Below are 17,256 nucleotides of genomic sequence, written 5' to 3' on the forward strand. Positions count from 1 at the left end.
ATGGGAACAGTAATTATGGTCCAGGAGCAGAGTTATGGGCCGATGGGAACAGTAATTATGATACCATGAGCAGTTATGGGCCGATGGGTACAGTAATTATGGTCCAGGAGCAGAGTTATGGGCTGATGGGAACAGTAATTATGATACCATGAGCAGTTATGGGCCGATGGGTACAGTAATTATGATACCATGAGCTGTTATGGGCCGATGGGTACAGTAATTATGATACCATGAGCTGTTATGGGCCGATGGGTACAGTAATTATGGTCCAGGAGCAGTTATGGGCCGATGGGAACAGTAATTATGGTACCAGGAGCAGAGTTATGGGCTGATGGGAACAGTAATTATGATACCATGAGCAGTTATGGGCCGATGGGTACAGTAATTATGATACCATGAGCTGTTATGGGCCGATGGGTACAGTAATTATGATACCATGAGCTGTTATGGGCCGATGGGTACAGTAATTATGGTCCAGGAGCAGTTATGGGCCGATGGGAACAGTAATTATGGTACCAGGAGCAGAGTTATGGGCTGATGGGCACAGTAATTATGGTCCAGGAGCAGAGTTATGGGCTGATGGGAACAGTAATTATGGTCCAGGAGCAGAGTTATGGGCTGATGGGAACAGTAATTATGGTACCAGGAGCAGAGTTATGGGCTGATGGGAACAGTAACTATGGTCCAGAAGCAGAGTTATGGGCCGATGGGAACAGTAATTATGGTCCAGAAGCAGAGTTATGGGCTGATGGGAACAGTAATTATGGTCCAGAAGCAGAGTTATGGGCTGATGGGAACAGTAATTATGGTCCAGGAGCAGAGTTATGGGCTGATGGGAACAGTAATTATGGTCCAGGAGCAGAGTTATGGGCTGATGGGAACAGTAATTATGGTCCAGAAGCAGAGTTATGGGCCGATGGGAACAATAATTATGGTACCAGGAGCAGAGTTATGGGCTGATGGGAACAGTAATTATGGTCCAGAAGCAGAGCTTTGGGCTGATGGGCACAGTAATTATGGTCCAGGAGCAGAGTTATGGGCTGATGGGAACAGTAATTATGGTCCAGGAGCAGAGTTATGGGCTGATGGGAACAGTAATTATGGTCCAGGAGCAGAGTTATGGGCTGATGGGAACAGTAATTATGGTACCAGGAGCAGAGTTATGGGCCGATGGGAACAGTAATTATGGTCCAGAAGCAGAGTTATGGGCTGATGGGAACAGTAATTATGGTCCAGGAGCAGAGTTATGGGCTGATGGGAACAGTAATTATGGTCCAGGAGCAGAGTTATGGGCCGATGGGAACAGTAATTATGGTCCAGAAGCAGAGTTATGGGCCGATGGGAACAGTAATTATGATCAATTTGGATGGGAACAGTAATTATGGTCCAGGAGCAGAGTTATGGGCCGATGGGAACAGTAATTATGGTCCAGGAGCAGAGTTATGGGCCGATGGGAACAGTAATTATGGTACCAGGAGCAGAGTTATGGGCCGATGGGAACAGTAATTATGGTCCAGGAGCAGAGTTATGGGCTGATGGGAACAGTAATTATGGTGTAGCAAAAAACACGGTGTCCAACGTTGACGAGGCAGTTATGTTATTATGCAGTCCTGTCAACTTCAGCCACATACACACCACACTCCCTTCCTTGACAGGCTTTTTGTTGAGATGTTCAACGATGCCATAGATGCAGAGCGGCCCAGCGAAGCCCAGCAGATCAGCCAGGTAACGGAAGGTACTGCTGAGGAGGATGGGTCGGCCAAACGCCCGGTACATAGAACGCCAGATGGATGGAGCCTTCTCTGGGTCCTCGGCATTCTGCTAGGAGGGGGAGGGACAGGGATGGGGAATGGAAGGGTTACAACTACACAGGAGAGTTCCACTACAATGAACCTCAGAGTGAAGATGAGACTACCTGATTACAGAGTCTGGTTTGCGAGACTATATTATAATGGACAGTCTTTAGAGATGTATTCAAACCTATCCTGGGCTTAACATGTGTATAGGATACAAGTGTAATATATCTAACACACAGTTTTAACTGTAGAGAATCTGATCAGAATGTTCTAATTAAATCAAAGCAGAGATCCATTGAATGGTATGTCACTGCACTGGGGATTACTGCTGAGCGATTAGCGCTTATTGAGATTTTGGTTATATTATTACAAAATAATCAGGTTTTTAGATTTAAGTTTCGAGAAATCTTTAGACATGAAATGCACTATGCATTTGTAATGAAACTCAGGGAGAAAAGGGGTAGATTCACGCGCAGAGCACGGCAGGTGTTTATTCCGCAGAAGGCAGGAATCGTGGTCACAGGCAGGCAATGGTCATACACAGGTAGACAAACAGACAGGTGAATCAAAACTAGGACTGGAGGCTATAACTGGTTCTCACAAACCAGCTAGGAAAAGGCTTAGTAGAGTCGAAACGAACAATACCTCACAAAGGCACAAACAGAATGAACTGAACTAAATAAGAAGCCGGTGAGACCAGGTGAGTAACTAACACAGGTGAAATCAATGAACAAAAATGAAAGACAGGGCTACGTTCCAGAACACAACGAAACAGAACACAAGGTAGACTAAGAAAATAAATACAGAACCTCACAGCATTATGTGGGTTGAATGCTGTAACAACACAGAATAAAATGATTAATAAAAGTCCCATGATGGTAGTGACTGTCCATTACTGCTTCTCACTTATTAACCATTTATTCACATTACTTTAATTTAATAAAATATTAGTTTTATTTGCTGACTTTATTATTTCATTCCAAGTCATTATCTCATCTCTATAGAGCTGCAGACTACGCTGTCTGACAAAATCACTATTTTTGTAGTTCTTCTAAATAAATAAGGCATACTTTTATGGCTGCTGAATACCAACTATCAGTCACTTAGATCATGTATTATCAGGATAACTGTTTTCTATCCTCTAGATCATGTATTATCAGGATAACTGTTTTCTATCCTCTAGATCATGTATTATCAGGATAACTGTTTTCTATCCTCTAGATCATGTATTATCAGGATAACTGTTTTCTATCCTCTAGATCATGTATTATCAGGATAACTGTTTTCTATCCTCTAGATCATGTATTATCAGGATAACTGTTTTCTATCCTCTAGATCATGTATTATCAGGATAACTGTTTTCTATTCTCTAGATCATGTATTATCAGGATAACTGTTTTCTATCCTCTAGATCATGTATTATCAGGATAACTGTTTTCTATCCTCTAGATCATGTATTATCAGGATAACTGTTTTCTATCCTCTAGATCATGTATTATCAGGATAACTGTTTTCTATCCTCTAGATCATGAATTTTTTTTCTCTAAATGTCGGTTAATCGCTCAGCATTACTGGGGATCCATTGAATGATATGTCCCTGCACTGGGGATCCATTAAATGGTATGTCACTGCACTGGGGATCCATTGAATGGTATGTCCCTGCACTGGGGATCCATTGAATGGTATGTCACTGCACTGGGGATCCATTGAATGGTATGTCACTGCACTGGGGATCCATTGAATGGTATGTCCCTGCACTGGGGATCCATTGAATGGTATGTCACTGCACTGGGGATCCATTGAATGGTATGTCACTGCACTGGGGATCCATTGAATGGTATGTCCCTGCACTGGGGATCCATTGAATGGTATGTCACTGCACTGGGGATCCATTGAATGGTATGTCACTGCACTGGGGATCCATTGAATGGTATGTCCCTGCACTGGGGATCCATTGAATGGTATGTCACTGCACTGGGGATCCATTGAATGGTATGTCCCTGCACTGGGGATCCATTGAATGGTATGTCACTGCACTGGGGATCCATTGAATGGTATGTACCTGCACTGGGGATCCATTGAATGGTATGTCACTGCACTGGGGATCCATTGAATGGTATGTCCCTGCACTGGGGATCCATTGAATGGTATGTCACTGCACTGGGGATCCATTGAATGGTATGTCACTGCACTGGGGATCCATTGAATGGTATGTCCCTGCACTGGGGATCCATTGAATGGTATGTCACTGCACTGGGGATCCATTGAATGGTATGTCACTGCACTGGGGATCCATTGAATGGTATGTCACTGCACTGGGGATCCATTGAATGGTATGTCACTGCACTGGGGATCCATTGAATGGTATGTCCCTGCACTGGGGATCCATTGAATGGTATGTCACTGCACTGGGGATCCATTGAATGGTATGTCCCTGCACTGGGGATCCATTGAATGGTATGTCACTGCACTGGGGATCCATTGAATGGTATGTCCCTGCACTGGGGATCCATTGAATGGTATGTCACTGCACTGGGGATCCATTGAATGGTATGTCCCTGCACTGGGGATCCATTGAATGGTATGTCACTGCACTGGGGATCCATTGAATGGTATGTCCCTGCACTGGGGATCCATTGAATGGTATGTCACTGCACTGGGGATCCATTGAATGGTATGTCACTGCACTGGGGATCCATTGAATGGTATGTCACTGCACTGGGGATCCATTGAATGGTATGTCACTGCACTGGGGATCCATTGAATGGTATGTCACTGCACTGGGGATCCATTGAATGGTATGTCCCTGCACTGGGGATCCATTGAATGGTATTTCACTGCACTGGGGATCCATTGAATGGTATGTACCTGCACTGGGGATCCATTGAATGGTATGTCACTGCACTGGGGATCCATTGAATGGTATGTCCCTGCACTGGGGATCCATTGAATGGTATGTCACTGCACTGGGGATCCATTGAATGGTATGTCCCTGCACTGGGGATCCATTGAATGGTGTGTCACTGCACTGGGGATCCATTGAATGGTATGTCCCTGTCAGAAGCAGAATATGAAACTCTGTCACTCCCTCCTCCACTCACCCTCTGATCCTCGTAGGCGTCTTTGAGCTTCAGGTAGTTGGTGAGGGCTCTCATGGCGATGGGGAGCTTGCCTATCTTCTTCAGCTCAATGGGTCTTTTATGGGCTCCTGTGATCAAGCCATCAGTCCATCAAAATAATTGTACATCAATCAAAGTCCTTTTTACATCAGCAGCTGTCACAAAGTACTTTACAGATACGTAGCCTAAATCCTAAAGAGCAATCATTGCAGATGTGGAAGCACAGTGGCCAGGAAAACTCCTGGAAGGAAGGAACCTAGGAAACAAACCTATAATCAGGGGGTTCATCCACCAGTATGTGGCCTTGGAGAGGAGGTTGACGAAGGGCTGGAGGAACCTCACGCCCAGGTCCTGAAGGTCCTCTGGAGGCTTTACCTTCTGGGGGTTGGCGAAGAACACGTACCTCTGCACGGACACCAGGACACACAGACAGAGATGGTCACACACACACAAAGACAGAGGGACACACACACACACACACACACACACACACACACACACACACACACACACACACACACACACACACACACACACACACACACACACACACACACACACACACACACACACACCAGGTAAAAAAGTAAAAAGCTGAAATAAAGACCATGCATCTGCTATCAGATCACATCAGTACACCACATCACATCCTCCTCTTCCTTCTTCTCTTCATATAGAACCTCTATGACCCCTGACCCAGGAAGCAGTCAGCCCACCAGTGTTCTAACTCACCCTGACCCTGATGACGTTGATCTCTACAGCCATGAGGAGTCCGTACAGAATGACCAGCAGGGCTGTGATACAGAACCTCAGGTGCAGCACTCCAACACCGTACTCTGCAAACTTCCACAGCTTGATGGACTTGGTGATGAACGCCAGAACCCAGTAGATAAACAGAGCTGAGGAAGGAGGAGGTTGATCACCCCGTGCACTACTTTTCCCAGAGATGTATTACAAGTATACTTTATTATATACAGCAGAACGGTTCATGTGTAGCTAACTGTGTTTGGGCCATCTGCCATAACCTCTAAACTACTGCAGCAAAGGGAGGCTAATTCAGCGCTGCTCAAACACTAACTGTTCATTTGGAGTAATGAATGCACTGATGGTATCATTTTGACTCACCCAGCAGTAGTTTGGGGAAGTTGGAGGTTTCTATGTTGTGGTAGTACACCACAGATGTAGTGGCTGCTATGAAACCCATAAACGCTGGCATAAAGAGGTGGAGGTGATTGGTGTCCATCTGTCTGAAAGGATAGAGACAGGAGATTGCATCAATATTCAAAGAAACAAAGTCACTTTGGTATGCATAGCGTATCTCTGGTTTATAGGTTGGCATTGTATTCAGTCTCATACAGTTAACCCTGTGGCATTCAAACTTTTTCAACAGGGATCCCATCTTTTTTGCCAGAATTTCTGGGGATCCCATTTTTCGCAATTATTTATCACAACCCCACCCCAAATCTAATGACACAAGTTTAAAATCAGTACATTTCCATTTTTACATCAACAAATAACCTTCTTTTCAAATGAAAAGAAACCAATAAATACATTTCCTCAATACATTTTTCAAATTATCCTTCTCAAAAATGTTTGTATACTGTACCATACAATAATCTGTACTCTTAATTTTTTGTCCTCCCCCCAAAATTTTTGGTTTAAATATATTTGTATAAAATTTTGGGCGACACTGAAACTGTTCATCGAAGGAAGCTGCTAGCTTCAGCCACTAAATAAGCACATTGTGCAATCAACAGGTTTTGATGCAGGGTTTGTGATGAATCAGGCGATGGCTCCGATCATAGTTTATGTTACTGCAGCATTTTGGAGGATCTTATTGGTTGCAGTCTGGGTAAACTGGAGAGTGGGGTTATTTGAGGGACAGTGGTTTCATTTTTCTATAAACATTGGTCTGGAGGGAAGCAAGGAAATTCAATAGTTCACTGCATCAGAAACTTGGGAGCCATTCATTTTAAGACACAACAATGACAGAGAGGAATAACGCTTCTTCTGTCATCTCAGCAACCCAGAACAAAATCTCATGTGAACACTGGCTTCTGGCCAGCTACTAATGTTACGTTTTCCACAGTAGGCTACCTCTTTGGTAACAGGAAGTAGTTTTAGGGGGGTTCTTACTTGTTGGAGACGATCCCCTCGGCGATCTCACAGACGTGGACAAACAGCAGAGTGAATGTGAGGATCCAGCGCAGGTTGTGTCCAGGGAAGTGGAGCCAGGTGTTATGGTGGATCTGAACCTTAGAGCTCTGACTGCCCCAGCCTAGGGGAAGGGAAGTGGAGCCAGGTGTTATGGTGGATCTGAACCTTAGAGCTCTGACTGTCCCAGCCTAGGGGGGGGGAAGTGGAGCCAGGTGTTATGGTGGATCTGAACCTTAGAGCTCTGACTGTCCCAGCCTGGGGGGGGGAAGTGGAGCCAGGTGTTATGGTGGATCTGAACCTTAGAGCTCTGACTGTCCCAGCCTAGGGGGAGGGAAGTGGAGCCAGGTGTTATGGTGGATCTGAACCTTAGAGCTCTGACTGCCCCAGCCTAGGGGAAGGGAAGTGGAGCCAGGTGTTATGGTGGATCTGAACCTTAGAGCTCTGACTGCCCCAGCCTAGGGGGAGGGAAGTGGAGCCAGCTGTTATGGTGGATCTGAACCTTAGAGCTCTGACTGCCCCAGCCTAGGAGAACACACACACTCAGATAAGCAGGAACATAAGCACACACGCCTAAGAACGCATGCACGAACATGCAAACACACATGGTTGGGCAGTAATGTAATCCACAAGTAATCCAAGTAATGAATTTACTCATTACTAGCTAATATATCCACGTAAAGTTAGCTGTTAGCTGTTAGCTGTTTGCTGTTAGCTGTTAGCTAGCCAAATTGATGTGTTGGGGAAATTACACGATAAGAAAGTGATGCTGAGAGTCAGATTTTTCACTTTAAAATGTATGTCAAATGAAAAACAATGATTGCCAAGTTGAACAAACCATACCCTTATATGCACAAGGACTACTTTTAACAACATCCACTGAACATTTTACTAAAACACTTTTACACCAGTGCAGATGCAAAGTTTGGAAACAGAATAATGGCTTGTGCTGTTGGTGCCGTCATTCTGCTACCAAATTTTGCATCTGACCTGTTCTTCAAGAAACTGTGTTTTACTATGTTTTCTCACAGTCCCACAACAACTCAGAGACCACAATCCCACAGTCCCACAGTCCTCCTGCTCAGTTAGATAAAGTCTGGGCCAAAGCCAGGAGTCGAACCAGCTGTTCTGTGGTCTGGGGAAAGCTGCTTTATGTTGACTGGTGAAAATGAGACTGACAGCCAGCAGATCAATGAAGAACACATTTTTTTTTTAATCTTTATTTAACTAGGCAAGTCAGTTAAGAACAAATTCTTATTTTCAATGACAGCCTAGGAACAGTGGGTTAACTGCCTTGTTCAGGGGCAGGATGACAGATTTTTACCTTGTCAGCTCGGGGAATCGATCTAGCAACTTTTCAGTTACTAGTCCAACGCTCTAACCACCAGGCTACCTGCCGCCCCACGTACAGACCAGTGCTGAATGTCTGACACAAGATCAATCATAGGGCTTTACACAGAGTTTCCTGTCTTCTACACAGGACTGTGAATCTGTAACAGTGGAATTGATTAAACCAGTCTGTGGTCAGTAGGGGTTATGCTTGCTTCAAGGCTATAATACATAGAAAGAAAAACAGTTTTGTTGTATTTTTTGTACCATCATCTTTGAAATGCAAGAGAAAGGCCATAATGTATTATTCCAGCCAGGTGCAATTTAGATTTTGGCCACTAGAGTGTATGTGCAAAGTTTTATACTGATCCAATGAACCATTGCAAATCTGTTCAAAAGGTTGTATCAAGACTGCCCAAATGTGCCTAATTGGTTCATTAATAACTTTTCAAGTTCAAAACTGTGCACTCTCCTCAAACAATAGCATGGTATTCTTTCACTGTAATAGCTACTGTAAATTGGACAGTACAGTTAGATTAACAAGAATTTAAGCTTTCTGCCAATATCAGATATGTCTATGTCCTGGGAAATTTTCTTGTTACTTACAACCTCATGCGTGTGTGTGTGTGTGTGTGTGTGTGTGTGTGTGTGTGTGTGTGTGTGTGTGTGTGTGTGTGTGTGTGTGTGTGTGTGTGTGTGTGTGTGTCAGTCACCAGATCTCAACCCAATTGAACACTTAGGGGAGATCTGAACGGTGAGACTGAAAGCTCAGAAAGAATGAAAAGTAGCTTGTATACAGTGCAGCATCTTAATACTGCTTTCTGTTGGTGAAGCATGTGTGGGGGATGACAGTAGCTTGAATATAATGCAGCATTTTAAGTCTGTTTCTGTTGGTGAAGCATGTGTGGGGGATGACAGTAGCTTGAATATAATGCAGCATTTTAATACTGTTTTCTGCTGGTGAAGCATGTGTGGGGGATGACAGTAGCTTGAATATAGTGCAGCAACATAATTGTGTTTTCTGTTGGTGAGCATGTGTGGGGGATGAAAGGACTGTTACCAAAGGCATCCTTGAATCATGTTGCTTTGGGATTGTCACGCACACACCCACATAATCACCCACACAAACACAAACACAGACCATCAGAGCTAAAGCAATTCTATCCCTTTCTGACCCATTGTGCCCCCTTCGGAGCCTATTCTGTCCCCTTCTGAGCCTATTCTGTCCCCTTCTGATCCTAATCTGTCCCCTTCTGATCCTATTCTGAACCTATTCTGTCCCCTTCTGAACCTATTCTGTCCCCTTCTGAGCCTATTCTTTCCCATTCTGAACCTATTCTGTCCCCTTCTGACCCTATTCTGTCCCCTTCTGAACCTATTCTGTCCCCTTCTGACCCTATTCTGTCCCCTTCTGACCCTATTCTGTCCCCTTCTGAGCCAATTCTGTCCCCTTCTGAACCTATTCTGTCCCCTTCTGATCCTATTCTGTCCCCTTCTGAACCAATTCTGTCCCCTTCTGAACCTATTCTGTCCCCTTCTGATCCAATTCTTTCCCATTCTGAACCTATTCTGTCCCCTTCTGAACCTATTCTGTCCCCTTCTGAGCCTGTTCGTTCCCCTTCTGAGCCAATTCTGTCCCCTTCTGAACCTATTCTGTCCCCTTCTGAGCCTGTTCGTTCCCCTTCAGATCCTATTCTGTCCCCTTCTGATCCTATTCTGTCCCCTTCTGAGCCTGTTCTGTCCCCTTCTGAACATATTCTGTCCCTGTTTCTGTTAAACCTTTAGAGATCAGTGTTCTGTGTGATCTCTAGGATTAAAGGTTGTCACACGTGCACGCACGCACACACACACACACACACACACACACACACACACACACACACACACACACACACACACACACACACACACACACACACACACACACACACACACACACACACACACACACACACATCATGAAGGTAAAGGACTATGCATGGTCCACGTACCAATGAAGAGGATGGGGAAGGTGATGAAGAGCAGGAAGACGTGAGGGACCAGGTTGAGGGCGTCCACGAAGCAGCCATTGTTCAACATCCCCGTATCCACACTGTAGGCATTCTTGGTCACATTGTTGCCACAGAACGACAGGCCAGCCATGCCACCTTATTGGTCCAGAGAAGCCTGGGGGGAGGATCCAAGCCCCAAAACTGTCAGTCAAGTCAAGAGCACTAGCCAGTCTAGTGGCTGGACAATAGAGAGGTAAACAATGAAAGTGGTCTAACCGTAATGCTCTTTTAAAGGTGAATCAGCTTTTAAAAAACACAGGATACATTAGTAAGACTAAAGTGCTTTTACGATTCAAATAACATTAGCCAACGGATGCGGTGCTTTCAATATAGAGACTCTTTATGTAGTGCTGTGGCGTCTTGTCTTGATGTGTGTTTTGTCCTATTTTTTCTAGTCTTTTTTTTTAAATCCCAGCCCCTGTCCCCGCAGGAGGCCTTTTGGTGTGCCGTCATTGTAAATAATCATTTGTTCTTAACTGGCTTGCCTAGTTAAATAAAGGTTAAATAAAACATTTAAAATAAACATTGCTTAGAGAGTTTCCATGGATCAATAATCATTAAAGGGAGGAATACACCATACTATTTCCCAAGACTTTACTTTTTCTAATGTAATTTGTGTTAATGCCTGTCCTTGACAACAGAGACCTCCCTAACCTCTGACATGGCTGACAACACTGACAGTAACAGCAGTGCACTGTTATTCAGCTGCCGACACCAATTCTTCAAGGCACAACACTGGCGCCACAAGTCAAACTGGAATATCTAACTACACAAATATACCTCTGCTTTATTCTGTTTTTCAAGACATGAAATGATGGTACACCTTGATAAGGAATGATCTAGTCTGATGATAGAGAAGGTTGCAGATTATTCTAGAAAAGCATTACTGACATCCAAAGCTGCTCATCTTATTCCTGCCCTTTCTAAATAAAAGTCCTGTTGGCTCTCAAAATAATGGAGCCGATCACATGAAATAATTAAACAAGCAAATTTTGCCAAACGATGTTAACATTCATAGGTTTAATATTTATATAGGGCTTTTATACAAACTGCATATTATACAAGGAATTGTCCAATTGAAGCTGGAAAGTAGTTTTCCGACAGTTATTCTGATAAGAACTCAACAACACTCACAGGAGAGTCGTTTTCAGACCTCTCCTATGAGTTAAATGACCCTGTAGCTGAACACATGGCACAACATAGCATACACGGCCATAACAGAATAATAATAGAGATCAATGTAGCTTACCTCAGAGAAGTGTCCTTATTGACGCGGTTTCATTCAGGTCGCCTGGTTTTTGGAGACAGTAACCACACAGCATTTATTGGAGGTGGTTATTTTTAGCCTTTTAGCGCATCAGCTGGCCATACTGCTCCCCCCTATCGGATTTCAAAACTTGACCAAGTCTGGTGAGGCAAACTTCCCTTGCCGCTAGGTTCCACCACCAACCATGTGGTGGGGTAAGGTACATGTGTAGGAATGGTTGGCAAAACAGATTCATATTTTTAAGGGGGTTAAATTTTTTTAGGCAAAGGCTTCAGTAAATATTCACATATTTTTTTATGAACACACAAACTGTATTCTGTGACTGAATATAAATATACGCATTGTCCATATAGTTTATACTTGGAATTGACATGTCTCCTACAAGGACATGGGAGGACATGGATAGGCAAGTCTACAACTGACCTCTAGGCTACAATTCTATTGTTAGGTGCAATGAACCAGTAGGCTACTGATGTATGCGGTCAGCAGTTACAACGATGAATCAGACCTATATGTGAAGTAAGCACTTGTCATTGACCTTAGGAATGTGCAATTATTGTAGGCAAAAGAACTTTGTGTTCTATACTAATCATTGTATCATTTGGAACCGTTTCATATCTCTAGGTGCGCGGTTTACAGATGACAAGGGGTACACATCATGTGACAAGACAATGTGTGAATATTCTCATCAGACCGAGTCAAATTAAATCAATATTAGTCTTTCTGACACCATGTATGCAGTTAGTAGGCTATCCGCATTACTTACCCCTATCTACCGCTCCGCTGTGTTCCGTCAGTTTTTTAGACGCGTCCTGTTGTGGGATGTCTTGTGTTGTCCGGTCATTGGTTTTCTCCTGGTGAGATTTGTGAAATGATGCAATGGAGGACGCTGCCGTTCTGAAGCGAATTCATTCATTCCATTAGATCTGCGCTCGCATTATCAGTAGCAACATCGTATGATTGTTGCGTCCACTCCTACACGGTGGATTGACGTGGCTTTCTGCAGAAATATCACTCAGACAGAGTGCGTAAAAACAATATCACGTTATTTAGGTCACCTAAAAAAAAACGGGAGCGATCACTTAACGGTTGTGTTTTATTCCGCCGTTTTACCCAAATTATATAGGTAAATGTTTCAGACAGTTGTATTCTCGTTAAGGTGAAATGAAACGTATATTGGTAATAAATGATGGATGGATCACGTGCCTATTACGCCGACAGACATAAAGCAACCAACAGCAGCAAATATTAATTTATGTCGTTGCATTATCAGTGACAAAATGCAGATATAAACTACAGTGTTGAATTATGTAATAGCCTACACCAGGCTACACAGTGACCAGGTTTCCTCATCAATGAATGACTGATTTCTCCTGGTTAAGATTACTGATTGAGCAGACTATTTCTTGCAGACTACACTTGCTCGCTGTCTCCTGCATAGGCCTCTGGTTCATGGCTATTCATTATTATGCCAGTTGCCATGATCGGCCTTTCCATAATGCTTCATTATAACAGTGTTATTAAATGATCATAGATGACCATGTCTTACCCTGGGCACTGACAGTAATGAGTTATGACTGATACCCTAATTAAACGGAAACCTGATTCTGACACAAACACACGTAGCTGATATGAGTCGGTCATGGTTGTTCATGGTCACGTGATGAGGTAGTCCTGCGATTTCAAAATCAGTGTCGACCCAAGCAAATTTCATCCTGGTCTAACGGTGTTAGTTTCTCCTGCGGTAGACCAAGCAGGGGCGGAAATCCCGGGGGGGACACGACCCCCCATCCTTGGAAAAATATGATTTGTCCCCCCCAATATATCACTGAAACATAACTATGTAATTTAAATAATATTAATAATACGCAATGAAAGCAATTGTGCTGATTATAGACACTTAATAGCGTGTTTTTAAGTTTCAAAAGATTGCGACCCCCCCACCCTTTGCCTCACAATGTTTTGATCCACTGCCAGTTCCTTAGTTGGCAAGGTAACAGAGGGGTCGTATCTACTGTCTGAAAGGCACTCAATGAACGTAACTGACGTGAGGTTAATCCAGTCAATCGCGCACACACACTAGCTGAATATGCAGAGCTAGTGTGCAAATATTAACTATTAAGCTAGCTAGTACCTATTCCATTTATGTGGCCTCGTCAAAGATGGAATCTTTGCTATCGTCAATTTATTCCAAGATCAGCATGCAGATGATGTAAGTTAGTGCTTCAAAGTCCCTGCGATAAGGTTAGCGATAAACTGAAGTCCAAACTGAATAGAACTACACTCTCTTCTACCATTGTCTTAAATATATTTAATGGTCTTGTTGCAAAAGCTAAATTGTCGCAAGGGAACTTTTATTTATTTATTTTATTTCACCTTTATTTAACCCGGTAGCAAAGATTATAGCAAACACCACTGAAACGGAATTGGTGCTCGCTAGCTTTGCAAATTCAGCTATTGTTGGAAGCCAGCCAATATGAAACAAACTATTAAAATTACAAAAGGTTGCAGCATATGTTGTGTAAATGGTGAACTCATACAGCTGTCAACTCCTGTCATTTTAATCCGTTTCACATTTGCTAGCTACCTTTTAGATCGAAGCCCAAATAGAATGATAAAAGATAAGATGATAGAAGCCCATCTCCTACTGTAAATAACCTACACACTGTGTGTGTGTGTAGCCAGCCAGCCAGGTAGAAAAATGGCAGAAAAATAAAAGACGGACATCAGAGTATTTTTCAGTACACCAAAACGCAAAGTAAGAACCCTAGTAGCCTAATATCTCAAAGACTAGTTGATAAAATGTTCATAAGAAAGAAATGAAATTCTAATGGAAATGTTTCACAATGATGTCTTTAGGCAGAGCAGGCAACAGATGGCACACAGACAGCAGAGTTGGGGACAGATATGCAGGGACAGACTGGCAGAGACAGGGAGTCTCAGGTAAGTTTTTTGAGTCTTTGTTTGGCAACATTATGAAAGGTTCTCCATTTTTTTTGACTTGTAAAATAGGAACATAATTGGAAAATGCCATGGATACACCCACTCTCAACTTAAACTGGTGACTGAACTAAGATTTGTTAAAGGCAATGGTATTGCTGTTGTGATTAGTTGTGTAGTTTTGGGTACCGGTAGTTAGGAGTACGGCAAACACCTTATTTCTTTGGTTCCTCAATATACATTTACCATATTACAATGTAGGCTATGTGTTACAGCACTACTTGTGGTGTCCCCCTCAGGAATTGCTCTTGAGAAAATGTAATGTAATTGTCCCCTCTAAAGTTGATATCAGATTTTCGCCCCTGAGACCAAGGAATGATTTCATTAGGGTATCTGTGGACCTCCCCCTATCTGCACCTGTAGCCAATGACATAACACCTTATTGACATCTAACTGAACCAAATAATACAACTATTGTACATAAACATTCAATACATATTTCTGCAGTGGCAAGTGGAAGCATAATCAACCCTGTTACACACGCACACACACACACACACACACACACACACACACACACACACACACACACACACACACACACACACACACACACACACACACACACACACACACACACACACACACACACACACACACACACACACACACACACACACACACACACACACACACACACACCACTTCGGTAGCCTGAGAACTCCATAAAACTCACACTCTGGGAACATGTTCTGTTTTAACTCCTCCTCTTAGCCCCTGTGTGTGTGTGTGTGTGTGTGTGTGTGTGTGTGTGTGTGTGTGTGTGTGTGTGTGTGTGTGTGTGTGTGTGTGTGTGTGTGTGTGTGTGTGTGTGTGTGTGTGTGTGTGTGTGTGTGTGTGTGTGTGTAACCCTCTACCCCTTTTTGTTTGAATGAAGGCTCCTCTGGTTTTTAAGGAGGATTAAGAGATACATGTCTGCTGTATCTTGGAAAGCTTTTCATCTGATTTCAAAGAAATATATTCTACATTTCCCCCAGAGAGATTATAATCTGTTATCCATCTTAATAGAAGGATTTAGGATCTTTGAGGATGTGCTCGTTTTGCTTTGTTTTGATGGTGTGTCAGTATCAATTTGTCTGGATCAGGTAGAAACCCCTGGTGGAGTATTAGGCCGTTATTAGAAAGGTCCGCTCACTCTCAATAGGTGATCTTTTCATAAAGCGTTTAACAGGTAGGCTAAGTGCAGGAGATTCATCAGATGGGCGCTGGCTGCCGTTTGGGATGCACCAGGTGATTCATCTCTGATTTTGCTTTGATCTCTGCTGGTGAATGACCTTCATCAGTGGTTTCCTACCTGCTGGTTTTAATGCTTTAACATGCACAGCAGCACACAGAGGCTGGATTGTAATTACTGATCTCTGTGGTGGTCCAATTCAATGAGAATAACTAAGAGAAAAAGTGATTAGGAACGTCCACAAATTAATTATACTCATCTCAACATCCCGAAAAGAGTTTGATGGGTCATTTCTCATTTTCTTACTTTGTATTACAGGTGTGTGTGTGTGTGTGTGTATGTCTGTGTGTATGTCTGTGTGTGTCTGTGTGTATGTCTGTGCGTGTGTGTATGTCTGTGTGTATGTCTGTGTGTGTCTGTGTGTCTGTGTGTGTGTGTGTGTATGTGCCTCAATATTATTCTCCACCTACAGTACACTGTATGCATAAATATACAGGTAACTGCCAAAATAAAGGAAACACTAAACACAGTAAACGTGGGATACACCATATATTGAAAGTAGTTGCTTCCACACAGGTGTAGTTCCTGATTTAATTATTCAATCAACATCCCATCATGCTTAGGGTCATGTATTTTTTATACATCTCAGTGATTTTGAAAGAGGGGTCTCAAAGGAGCATAGGGGGTCCGCCCCTTTTTTCAGTTTTCGCCTAAAATGACATACCCAAATATAACTGCCTGTAGCTCAGGCCCTGAAGCAAGGATATGCATATTATTGATGCCATTTGAAAGGAATCACTTTGAAGGTTGTGTAAATATGAAAGGAATGTAGGAGAATATAACACATTAGATCTGGTAAAAGATAATACATAGAAAGAAAAACAGTTTTGTTGTATTTTTTTGTACCATCATCTTTGAAATGCAAGAGAAAGGCCATAATGTATTATTCCAGCCAGGTGCAATTTAGATTTTGGCCACTAGATGGCAGCAGTGTATGTGCAAAGTTTTATACTGATCCAATGAACCATTGCAAATCTGTTCAAAAGGTTGTATCAAGACTGCTCAAATGTGCCTAATTGGTTCATTAATAACTTTCCAAGTTCAAAACTGTGCACTCTCCTCAAACAATAGCATGGTATTCTTTCACTGTAATAGCTACTGTAAATTGGACAGTACAGTTATATTAACAAGAATTTAAGCTTTCTGCCAATATTAGATATGTCTATGTCCTGTGGAATTTTCTTGTTACTTACAACCTCATGCTAATCACCACATTACCCTACGTTAGCTCAACCGTCCCATGGGTGGGACACCGATCTGTAGAGATCCTTATAAGAGGTTAAAGTGTGTGTGTGTGTGTGTGTGT

The 17,256-nt window shown here is 42.9% G+C and overlaps 1 protein-coding gene across 9 annotated transcripts in view; it reads right to left on the minus strand.

Annotated features, from left to right (window-relative positions):
• Window positions 1–12,865, minus strand: part of LOC106609713 (ATP-binding cassette sub-family C member 9) — a 74,851-nt gene extending 61,986 nt beyond the window's left edge. For 2 of the 9 annotated variants that reach the window (XM_045722350.1, XM_045722343.1), the window contains exons 1-9: window positions 12,483–12,862; window positions 11,699–11,740; window positions 10,390–10,564; window positions 7,052–7,193; window positions 6,041–6,162; window positions 5,648–5,814; window positions 5,185–5,320; window positions 4,898–5,004; window positions 1,636–1,821 (exon numbers count right to left, since the gene is read on the minus strand). In XM_045722350.1, coding sequence (XP_045578306.1) covers window positions 1,636–1,821; window positions 4,898–5,004; window positions 5,185–5,320; window positions 5,648–5,814; window positions 6,041–6,162; window positions 7,052–7,193; window positions 10,390–10,540 — 1,011 coding nt within the window. In that variant the 5' untranslated portion in view covers window positions 10,541–10,564; window positions 11,699–11,740; window positions 12,483–12,862. Of the gene's footprint in view, window positions 1–1,635; window positions 1,822–4,897; window positions 5,005–5,184; window positions 5,321–5,647; window positions 5,815–6,040; window positions 6,163–7,051; window positions 7,194–10,389; window positions 10,565–11,698; window positions 11,741–12,482 lie in introns of all 9 variants that reach the window. The other 7 variants (XM_045722351.1, XM_045722346.1, XM_045722344.1 and 4 more) reach the window with 6 other exon arrangements.
• Between the last annotated feature and the right edge of the window lie 4,391 nt (window positions 12,866–17,256).

This window comes from Salmo salar, chromosome ssa07 (genome assembly GCF_905237065.1).
Source record: "Salmo salar chromosome ssa07, Ssal_v3.1, whole genome shotgun sequence".
In the NCBI taxonomy this organism is placed as follows: domain Eukaryota; kingdom Metazoa; phylum Chordata; class Actinopteri; order Salmoniformes; family Salmonidae; genus Salmo; species Salmo salar.